At 41.8% G+C, this 12,113-nt stretch overlaps 1 protein-coding gene across 2 annotated transcripts in view; it reads left to right on the top strand.

Annotated features, from left to right (window-relative positions):
• The window catches only part of ALDH9A1 (aldehyde dehydrogenase 9 family member A1), a 117,476-nt gene that overhangs the window by 36,283 nt on the left and 69,080 nt on the right, over positions 1-12,113 (top strand). For both annotated transcript variants that reach the window (XM_077452630.1, XM_077452629.1), the window contains exon 3: positions 5,055-5,200. In XM_077452630.1, coding sequence (XP_077308756.1) covers positions 5,055-5,200 — 146 coding nt within the window. The remainder of the gene's footprint in view (positions 1-5,054; positions 5,201-12,113) is intronic.

The following is a 12,113-nucleotide window of genomic DNA, read 5'->3' as shown; positions in this document are numbered from 1 at the left end:
CGCTGAAAGCTGAAAATTGGTCTGGTCAGGAAGGGGGGTGTAACTGCACTGTATTGAGGTGGTTAAAGCGACGCAGTGCCAAATCGCAAAAGGGCCTGGTCCTTTGGCTGCAAATTGGTCCAGGGCTTAAGTGGTTAAGTATACATTAAGATGGGATGTGTGACAACATCCCAAAATGGGTATACTGAACTCCTTTATCCTCCATAACTACAATATCTAGCCCAGACATTTACATGAAGATTGAGTATTCACAATGATATACAGGTATCAATGGGCTGGATGAAGGAGGATCCAAACAAAGATCTCAATCTCTACGCATTTCGCTAGACTTGGCTTCCTCAGTAGTTCCTATATCATTGTAACAATAAATCCTAATTGTTCACAAGTCGTTACAAGTTTCCATAACATGTATATCTTGAATGCTATGTGAGACAAATAAATGAATACAAGAATAAAACGAAAGTTTAACAAAATATAAACAGAAAATGCATAGACAAGTGTTCAAATATTAGTCCATTTCCCAGTCGACAGAGATTCTGCTTGTAGTCTCCAACGTGTTTTAACACACCACACCAATATGGAAAAAGTGTCATCAAAGTTGCAGAGAAAAGGCTTCCACCACCAACACTACTGCCGCTTACCAGCTAAACTGATCCCATCTCAGAGACCAGATATCGCCAATATTAAAACACTTCCTCTGAGCCTGGACTGCATGGAGGATGTATCCCTTTTAGACGCTTGGTTCAAGTAGTTGGAAAAATCCTACGGCCACACCGCTCATTGCCCAGCACATATAATAACGAGAGGAATCGCCATAGTGTAATACAGTCATGAAATTTAATAAATTAAAAAAGAGTTGCACTTACATCAAGTAGAAAAAAACTTCGCTTTCTAAAAACAGATTTGCCGGCCGGCTTCGTAACGCTGCCCGTCGCTTCCGGGTTCAGCGTAGATCGCGGTGACGTCAATACGCCGCTCCTCCCTACGCCGTTTCGTTAAAAGTAACGTTACTTTTACGTACACATATTTTCACAATTTTTTGTCACAATTGCTTCATTGTTACACAAATCACATTTACGAATAGCGCTGTATTTTTTTCGGTTTTTATTATGTATATCTTGAAACCTAACAATATTACATCTATTGCTAGTGCATCGTAATTGTCAAATACTCACATACAAGTGAAATGGAAGGGGATTCAGGGATGCTCACTCTTCTGTTGAGGGGTACAGACAACCCAGTTATATATTGCAGCACCAGGACCACACACCAGGTTGTGGGGAAATGCCCAAAAAAGAGAGAGCAGTATATCGCCTATTAAATCATAATAATGGGTACATCAATCCAAAGCAGTGTTTATATATGGAACATATGTATAGGGAAGGATACAAATACCAACTTACTTAAAATTTATGAACTCCCTCTTGGCAGATAGTTAAACACTCACATCAGACCAGTGCTGGTCTTATATCGACAAAGAGTCCAAACTCTGTGGAAAACCAGCCTCTGCGCACCAGTTCTATAAGACGTATATTAGCAACTATGTCCAATATTCAGGGCCAAAAGATGGATTAAAGGGCGATTAAAGAGTAAAAAATACTGAGCTACATGTGATCATACAAAATCCCAAGATATGGCTGAAACCACTCATCTCTTGGATAGTCGCCAATATATGGTGAGATGGCTGCTTCATAGGGGGGACTCCTCCCCCGACGCCCGCCCTGCACCAAAATGGCATCGGCAGGTGTGTTTCCATGAAGTGTCACTGCACGTGTCTGAAAATGGAAGGGTGGGTCTAACTGTGGCCAGTGACCACCAACTTGGAAGAACCGGCTACATCCAAAATAATGCACCAGAAAGTGCACACTCGTTACCTGCCTTATCCGAAGGCAACAAGATGCCAGACCTGTGGCCATGACCTGCCCCGACAAGGATTGAACCACGGTTCTCTACACACACCCCAGCCAAAAATGCATGCATGCATGCATGCATGCTGGACAGCAGCCTGACCACAACCACATCACAAACATCCCATACCACAAAAAAAGAGAGAAAACCATCTATCATAAAAAAATGGGCCCGCCCATCTTGCCAAAAAAAAAAGTGGAAAGTGGTTAAGGTATAAAACCTTCTACCATTCCAACCACTTGAACCATTAGCCTACTGGGCACTTTTTACCCCCTTCCTGCCCAGGCCAATTTGTAGCTTTCAGCTTCATAGTTTCATAGTTGGTAAGGTTGAATATAGACACCAGTCCATCCAGTTCAACCTGAGTGAGGTGTCTACCCCCTATCCCTGTACATTGCACACTCACATTGGTCCCTACTCTCAAGGAGCCCAGAATCCAAAGTCCCCATACATATACTAGGGCCAATTTTGGACAGAAGCCAAATAAACTACCTGCTTGTCACACTTTGAATGGCAATTGCACAGTTAAACAACGCTGTACCCAAACCTTTTTTATCATTTTCTTCAGACAAATGGCGCTTTCTTTTGGTGGTATTTAATCACCGCTGAATTTTTTTTGTAAAATAAACAAAATTAAAATTTTGAAAAAAATAACTAACTTCTTTTATAGTTTCTTATAAAATTTTGGTAACGGGTAATTTCTCTCCTTCACTTATGTGCGCTGGTGAGGCTGCACTGATGAGGCGACACTGATGGGCTCTGATAGGCTGCACTGATGAGGTGGCACTGGTGGGCACAGATGAGGCACTGGTAGGCAACACTGATGGGCACTGATTTGCAGCTCTGGCGGGCACAGTTGTGCCTGCACTGATAATCAGGACACTGATGCTCAGTGCCTTGATTACCAGTGTAGATGTCCCTTTTTAGAGAAGCCGGTTATCGGCTATCTTCTCTACTCAGGCTGTCAGCTGGCGCACAGCGGGCATGATCAGGGGATGGTGCCCCAGAACTAGACGACCACGCTGTAGTCGTCATTCCGCTATAGTGAGTTCGGCAAGTGGTTAAAGTTCAACTAAACACTCTCATCCATTAAAGACCATGAAACTGTCATCTTGGCCTCTGTTTGATCTGTACTTGCTAAGGTGCTGCACATGTGATCTTAATGGGCATTTTTTTTCCAGTTAAGCACACCCTTCTGCCTGTGTGCCTGAGCTAAGGGCAGATGGATTCCAGGAAGTAAATGCTACATGAATCGCCTGACCTAACCATGTCTAGAAATGTTAGGGGGGTGTTTTTTCACCGTGATTTCTCAAAAAAAAAAAAATGCAAACTCATCCATGTCTCTATGCTTCAAGTATAAAAATGAATTGCATTGTTGTGATCGGATACAGTTTAGTTCCACTTTTAAAATCAATGGGTTTAGTTGTGCTTTAATATGAGGTTCAGTGAAAATTAAGCCTTGCAATGAAATATTCATGTGCATATTTTTCAACCAAGCATATTCAAAATTCTGCACAAATTGGTTGTTTTTCCAGTATATTTATTTATGTATTTAGTTTACAGCAGTCAGGAGAGCCTTTCCTCACCAATATGACTGCATTGTTTTGAGCTCCTGTATGCAGGTGGTACTTCTTATTTTCCTGATGTGCATGCTTGTGCCTGGGCTTTGACTCAAAAAGTATTGAATCCTGTGGGTCGGTGTAACAGACAGGCACAGTAACTGGAGAAGATCACTAGTGGCATCCCCTAGATTTCTCTCATTTCAGGTTTTGGGACTTGTTCACACCAGCAGCTTTGGGCTGCAGTGCCCAATTAAAGGGCAAGGCAATCTGCCGTGTGTCTAGTTTGGTTCAGTTTGCATGCAAGCTGAACAAAAATGGACGTGTTGCATTTTGCTGCAGGGCTTTCCGACATCAGTACATGCTGCAGGGCATGTTAATAACATGCAGTGAAAAATAGTTAAAATATGGACTAAAAAGGATTTCAACACATGTTAAAATCAAATTGCATCACAAGTTAAAAAGCTCATGGTACGAACGAGCCCTTTTAGTTAGTCTTTTTTTTTTTTTTTTTTTTTTTTGGGGATTTTTCTGGTTCAGACACTGAAAAAAAGTATGCAGTCAAATAGAACAGATACACAGGATGCAAACTCTTTAAAAACATACATTCGACCAAGATTTATGTATTCCATTGTATTTTATACATCGGATAAGGGGATGGAGTGAGATTAAAAAAAAAAAAAAAAAAAAAAATAGACTGATGTCACATCTCATAAGTCAGCAGCTATCTCGGGAAACTAAAGCTTTAAGAGGGGGGGGGGGGGGTCACAGTTCGGTCTATATCTAAAATGGATTGTAGAAAATGGATGACATTTGCTTAAAGTAACTGTAAAGTCTCATATTTTTTTTTTTTCACTAAAAATAACAAACATGTTATTCCTACCTGCTCTGTGCAGTAGATTTAGACACAGAGCTGTGATTTGGCCCTGCCTCTTATCTCTCCTGATTGGCTAACTGACTTTGACAGCAGCAGGAACCAATGGCACCACTGCAGTGTCTCAGCCAATCAGAAGGGAGAGTCCCGGATGGCTGAGACACTCGTGCACATTGCTGGAGAAAGATTGGGCTCAGGTAAGTATTTTGGGGGGGCTGCTTCTCACACAAGGTTTATTTTATCTTAAAGTGGAAGTAAACCCTTCTATCATTTTTCAGTCAAGGAAGCCACCATGTTGTCCTCTAATAATTCTTCGACTGTCATAATGCTGCACATGTGATCAGTTATGACACCAGCTATTGGATGGTTTGAAAGATTGGTTAAGAGCACAACCTATGTTAGCATTTCTGGCATGCCGTTGTGTTTTTTTGAAACTGGGTTTACTCCCGCTTTAATGCAAAGATGCCTTTACAAGCACTTTAAATAAACGATACAGTAAAAAAAAAAAGTCGGCTGGGATTTAGTAGTCAAGGTCCCTTTTTTCTGTATAATGTTGTTGCAGGTTATATGATCATCCAGTTGTGTATAGAAAATGCATACATTTTGGACCAGGGGCACAAAGGTTCTTACAAATATGAATATGTTGTATGAAGACTTCCAAGGAACTGTCTGCCAATTCTGTTTTCAGCCTGTTGATTTATTTATTTTAACAGGCCGTGTCATTACAAAGTTTCCTTGCTCTGGAGAGAAAGAGGTCAATGAAGCCATTCAAAGTGCCAAAGCTGCTTTCAAAATATGGAGCCAGAAATCTGGAATGGAGCGAGGCCGTGTCTTGTTGGAGGCAGCCCGTATTATTAGGGTATGCTTTTGTAATCTAAACCTCATTCTAAATGCTATAATGCTGAGTAATAATTGATCTCGGTATGTTTGTCATTTATATTTTTAACTTGGAGCTTTGTAACTAGTCTTGGAATTTTCTCCAGTTACCCAAGAAGCAGACGTTTTCCTGGGTAACAAAGTATACTCATGTTCTCTCTGCAACAGTTCTGTAGTTGCCAGGGACTACCCATCTGTGTTCAGTTAGTGCAGGACTCTGCTTCAGGCCAGAAATTGATGTGCGAGGTTTCTATGTAGAGTCATCAGGTCCAGAGCTGCATCAGTACTCCCATCTCAATCTTGCAAGTTTCACTGTTGCGAGTGTCTAAAACACCCCATTTACACACTAGGTTAAGCAAATGGACACTGCACTGCTAGTGGGAGCACAAATGGATACCCTTCACACAACTAAGGACCGGTTCACACTGCAGGCGATGCGATGCGAGGCGACACCGACTTGCCTCGCCGCGACCTGCCGCGACCTCAGCGGCAACTTGCAGATGACTTCTGTATAGAAGTCAATGCAAGTCGCCCCGAGGTCGCACGAAAGTAGTAAAGGAACCTTTTTTCTGAGTCGGAGCGACTCGAGTCGCTCCTCTCAGAACGGTTCCATTGTACAGAACGGGGGCGACTTGTCAGATCGAGGCAAGTCGTGTCGCCTCGCATCGCCCGCAGTGTGAACCGGCTCTAAGGTTCAGTATCGAAAAGCAAACATTGTTAGTGGTAAATTCACTCTCAATATTGTTATGAGTTGCAGTAAATAGCAGTCTGCGCATAAATGAGTAAGTGAAGGATTAGGCCAATCACAGTTCACAAGACAATATGTTTACTAGGCTATAGCAGCATAGAATGGAGCTCTATGCTGCTACATTAGAGTAAAACTGATAAACCACAAGCTCGCCAATAAGTAATGGGATTAGAAATCAGCAATAGCAAAGAAAATCAATACTGCAATAACTCATCTGTAAACAGTCTGCTATATCCACATTAGAGTGGACGCTATATGAATGGCAGCGATTGAAATTTAAAACTCCGTAGAGAGATGCCTCATACTGTGGACAATAGGCAAATTTCTTGTGAGGCAGGTATCTGAGTGAGCAGTCTTTAGCCCTAGTTCTTCAGCTGGCTATTGGGGCCCAGTCTTCACGGTGGTGCACATGAGTATAGTCCCAGAAAATCTGCATGCAGTAAATAACACTGCTGGATGGCCAGTCCCAGTGAGATCAGTTTCTGCTAGCAGCATTGGGAATTGTAGTCCAATAGTCCATTGATTGCCATAGGAAAGTTTCTTTCCCAAATTTCATCTCCTATAATTCATTGCTGCCAACCATTAAGTCTCTTGAGCTCCTTCTGCTTGTCAGCTTTCCCTGATGGATGGAGGCGAGTTAGTATTAATTCCTAAGAAGTCAATTGGGAGATGCAAAAAGCACTGCAGCACAGTGTCCTAATCGCTTTCTGTATTTAGCCAAACACCTGGCAATGGGTGTGTGTTTGTGTTATATATATTTGTGTGTGTGTGTGTGTGTGCAGGTCCGGCGCTTGCAATAGGCAGATCAGGTTGCTGCCTAGGGCGCCAGGGTAGGGCAGAGGGCAAAATCCGGATCCCCAGCCACTCGCTGGGGATTTGGATTATTTAAAATAACTTCAGGACCGGTATTTTTAAAGTACCTGTCTTTATGGCACCAAGCTAGAGGGCGGTTGCGCCTGTGAAGACTTTCTGGACCACTTTATCCCCAGCCTGTAGTGTTGCCCTAGCAGCAACATTGAGAAGAGGAGGGGAGAGAGCCAGGACAAAGAGCAGCCAGATGAAAGTGCTGCATGGTCGATGGAACCGGTCGGGGCAGATGAGATGGAAGCCCTGCATGTAACACCGGGCTTGCTGCAATATCCGCCCCCCCCTCCTCCTCCTGGATGGTCGGGATCTGTTTAGGAGGACAGGCAGCGCCGCCCTCCTGAATGTGAAGCGACCACCACCACTGGCTCAGGTATAGTTGAGAAACATGCAGTGACAGTCACATGAAATAAAAATTTTTTACTCTGCTGTCAAGTTTATAGTGTATTGCATTGCACTGTGTGCAGGGGGGTACAAGGAGGAACTAATATGTGTGTGGGGGGGTTAGATGTGCAGGGGGGTACAGAGAGGAACTGGTGTGTGTGTGTGTGTGTGTGTGGTGGGGGGTTGAGGGGTACAGAGGGGAACAGATGTGTGGGTGGGATACACTGGGAAACAGAGGCGGGGGGGGGGGGGGGATGGTACAGAGGGGAACAGACGTTCAGGGTGATGCAGTGATGGGGTGGTCTGAGGTGTGAAGGTGAAGAATTGTTATAATCTCAGACCTAAAAATACAGGGATTGTGATGATTTGAGGTGTAGAGGTTCAAGTCCACCTTTGCAAAAAATAATAATAAACGCAGGTAAAAAAAAAACTGTGCATTTATTATTTTTACTAGGAGTCAGTAAGGCTTTGTCAGAGTATCTGTCTGCTCGAACAAACAGGCAGTTACACGGTTAGCCTGTCTGTATACTGCCCTAGCCTGTTCATATACCTGTGGACCACGGCTGGCGTAAGGTTCCGCCACTATTTGTCTTCAGGCCGGGTTCAGACGGCAAAATGAGGTTTCGCCAAGGGTGTCAAAAATCCTTGCACCAGCCCTGTGTGTCTGTGTTTTATGTATATATGTGTATTCATGCCCCTTAAAATTTTCCACACTTTTTCATGTTACAACCAAAAATGTAAATGTATTTTATTGGGATATTATGTGATAGACCAACACAAAGTGGCACATAATTGTGAAGTGGAAGGAAAATGATAAATGGTTTTCAAAATGTTTTACAAATAAATATGTGAAAAGTGTGGCGTGCATTTGTATTCAGCCCCCGAGTACCTTTTTGTAGAACCACCTTTTGCTGCAATTACAGCTGCAAGTTTTTTTGGGGATGTCTCTACCAGCTTTGCACATCTAGAGTGACATTTTTGCCCATTCTTCTTTGCAAAACAGAATCAAGCTCTGTCAGACTGGCTGGAGAGCCTCTGTGAACAGCAATTTTCAAGTCTTGCCACAGATTCTCAATTGGACTTGGGTCTGGACTTTGACAGGGCCATTCTAACACAAGAATATGCTTTGAGCTAAACTATTCCATTGTAGCTCTAGCTGCATGTTTAGGGTCATTGTCTTGCTGGAAGGTGAACCTCTGGCCCAATCTCACAGGTTTTCTTCTAAGATTCCCCTGTATTTGGCTCAATCCATCTTCTCATCAACTCTGACCAGCTTCCCTATCCCTGTTGAAGAAATGCATCCCTACAATATGATGCTGCCACCGCCATGCTTCACGGTGGGAATGGTGTGTTCAGGGAGATGTGCAGTGTTAGTTTTACACCACACATAGCGTTTTGCTTTTAGGCCAAAAAGTTAAATTTTGGTCTCATCTGACCAGAGCACCTTATCCACATGTTTGCTGTGTCCCCCATAGAGCTGCACAATTAATCGTCAAGAATCATTATCGCAATCTCGACTAAAGTGTTACATATCTTTCTATGCAAAGAATTCGTTTTTCACATATTTATTTGTAAAAAATGTTGACAATCATTTTCCATCCACTTCACAATTACTGTATGTGTCTTTGTGTTGGTCTATCACATTAGCAAGTTGACCATGTGGGGAGGGGCCTTGTCTTGCCGTATTTTTTTTAAAAAAATTGTGTGTTGGGGTTTTTTTTTTTTTTTTTTTTTACTATCAGGCTATACTCTCTCTAATTTGAAGGGCACGGTTTATTGCCTAACTGTCATTTTAATGTTCCCACCTTTTTTCCTTTTGATGAAGCAGCACTTGTAGAAAATGCAGCATAGCAGAGATTTGGGTTGCACAGTAGAGTGTGCAGCATCTTATTTACTTTTAGACCCCTTTCACACTGGGGCACTTTTGAAGAGCTTTCCATTCATTTCAATGGAGAGGGGCGTTTTTTTTTTTTTTTTAACCGCCCTGCCAGCACACTTTCCCAGTTTGAAAGCATTCGTTGATTTTAATGGAAATAGGTTTTCGTGAGCTTTTCATGCGCTGCTTTTATTTATTTATTTATTTATTTATTTATTTATTTTTAAGCATTAAAGCACCTCAGAGTAAGACCCCTTTCACAATTGCAACTGCAGTGCCCGGTCCTGCAAGAATGCCTCACATAGCCTCCTTTCTATGCATTTCCTTTGCTGTTGTTTTACCTTGCTTACTTTGAAGGATCAAGACCGAGAGCATAAGGTTACTTTCACACTGGGGCGGGGTGGGAGGGGGCGTTAGCGGTAAAGCTGTGATTTTAATCCCCCGCTAGTGGACACTCTTTTCTCGCACCACCCAAAAGATGCTGCTTGCAGGACTTTTTCTAACCTCCTGCATGTGCACCGCCTCAGTGTGAAAGCACTTGGGCTCTCGCACTGGGGCTGCAGGGGAAGCGTTTTTCAGGCCCTTTACAGGCTCTATTTTTAGCCCAAAAGCGCCTGAAGACGTCCCAATGTGAAAGAGGTCTTACAGTTATTATCGTGGCACTGATGGGCCTCTAAGAGGGTGGTAGGCTGACCTTGTTCATTTGCTGTCAATCTTTGTCTCCCTCTAGCAATCCTCATTCTTCCTTTACCAGATCAGTCAGATACGTTCTTTCCAGGACCGATCTTCTACCCTGCTTCTTGTTTGCTGGCTTTGGCATCCTGATGGTTCAAACCTAGATTCTGTCAGACAAGGAGCCTTGTGTATTCAGTTATTCCCACCATGCTAAAAGCTACTAAACATACTTCCCACAAAATTTATCATCGTACTTGGAAAACATGTTTTCACTGATGTGGGGTTATTTGGGTTTTACTTTTTCCCACATGACTTTTTGGAAAACTTTTTTTTTTTTTTTCACTGGTGTGGGGCTATTTGGGTTTTCCCACATGCCTTTTCAGTGGCCTTTAGAGCTGCACGATTCTGGATAAAATGAGAATCGCAATTTTTTGCTTAGAATAAAGATTCTCTGCGTAACAAAAATGAAGAAAAATATTTTTTTTCAACTTCTAGATTTATTATTTCTAAGTGGATTGCAAAGGTTGTTGTACAGGCCTGTTTGTGTGTTTGTAAACTTTTGTTTAAAAAAAAATCACTTTAAGGCCCCTTCCATAGGGGTCGGATCTGCTCAGCAGAGACCGCCAGGTCAGCGGGAGATCGCTCCATTGACCTCTGCTGAGCCGGTGGATAACTGGTCCGTCTCTGCTCACTGAGCAGGGAGGGACCTGTCACAGCCCCGCTGATTTCTATGGGGAGATTGGACGAAAATGGACAGCATGTTCGTTTTCATCAGATCTCATCCGATCTGCCAGACGGATGGCTGAACGTATCGCCATACATTTGTTTTTCACGGATCCGGTGGTAAGTAGGTGTCAGTGCACACATCTCCGCTGACATCCGCCTGCTCATAGGAGTCAATAGGTGGCCCACTCGGATCCGCCTGAAAAACAGATCATGTGAAAGGGGCCTGAGACAGCAGACAAATACTATTTCCTACACATACCAATATTACATTCCATTAATGCTTTTGCTTGTACTAGGGATCTCTAAATCTTGGTGTGTGTGCTATGTACAAATCTTCCAGACAAAGTTGAGAGCTCATGCGCATTCTTCACTGCTATAATTTATAGTCCATTTCTCTCTACGGTTTACACTGGTTATCCCATGCATCGAATTGCCAAGAAACTGAAGAATTCATGCATCTGTGTATTGTAAATTGTATTGAGAGATAAGAGCAAATTGGATCCAACCAGGTTAGAAAAAATAGAGAGGCCTAGCTGTTTGAGTACAAGCATTGGATACGTACATCTGGATCTGCTGTTTGAGAAATGGATCGCTTACAGTTCCTTTTTTTTTCTCCCTAAAATAGTACACACCAAATACCAGTGTCATCTGCAGCAGTGAAAAGACAACTTGCTCAGATGTTGGCCTTAACCCCTTTGTGCATAAGGGTAAAACCAATCTAAATGCCTAAGCACAATTTTGCAATTTTGACATGCTTTTAAAAAACGTACATATCGTTAACTACTTTGTGCATTCAGGTGGAATATATCGTGTGTGTGTGTGTTTTGTGTTTTTTTTTTTTTTTTTTTTTTTTTTTTTTTTCAGGACAAATTGGGCTTTTATTTAGTAGTAAATTAGTTATAGATATCTCCTGATTTAGATTTTTTTTTTTTTTTTTTTTTAAATGTAGCTGTATATTTCTTGTTACTACCATAACCTACCACCAAAGAACAATCCAGAATAAATTCTACTCATGACGATCGCAGCAATACCACATATGTGTATATTATTTGTAACCGTAGTACAACCCAGAAGTAATAGTGAAGATTTTGCTTATTTTTTTTTTTTTTTTATATGTCCTACCTAAAACACACTGATGCTAATTTAATAAAAATGTAATTCAATAAAAAAAAAAAAAAAATTCCTGCCCAAAATATGCTGAACTGGACCTTTTTTTACCCTTTTTTTCAGCCTTTGGTTGATTGTTCTATGTGGGGTAGCTGCATTAAGCTTATAACTACATATACATGTATCTTTTTCAATTTTTTTTTTTCATTCATTTGAATTGATTGTAGTCGCTAGCTCCTTGCTTCTCCCCTCCAGGTGCAATTCATTTTGGCATTAACAAGGTCTGATTCTATGGGGAGGTTTTTCCAACATTTCTTCACATTTGATTGGCTGTCTATTTTTCATCAGCTCCATATATACATATTATCAGACCTTGCTTATTCAGCTATGACTAAACATCTGTTGTGATGTGAAACGCATTAGCTGTTCTCCCCTGTTTTATATGCATAAGATATGACTGTTTTTTTGGATTTTAATCTTTCAATAAAGATACCTTTTTGAGCTGCAATTTTTCTT

The sequence above is a fragment of the Lithobates pipiens genome, unplaced genomic scaffold (assembly GCF_037356315.1).
Source record: "Lithobates pipiens isolate NorthernLeopardFrog02 unplaced genomic scaffold, aLitPip1_a1.2 Scaffold_23, whole genome shotgun sequence".
In the NCBI taxonomy this organism is placed as follows: Eukaryota; Metazoa; Chordata; class Amphibia; order Anura; family Ranidae; genus Lithobates; species Lithobates pipiens.
The sequence above is the reverse complement of the archived record's forward strand: the minus strand, read 5'-3'. Positions and strand labels throughout refer to the sequence as shown.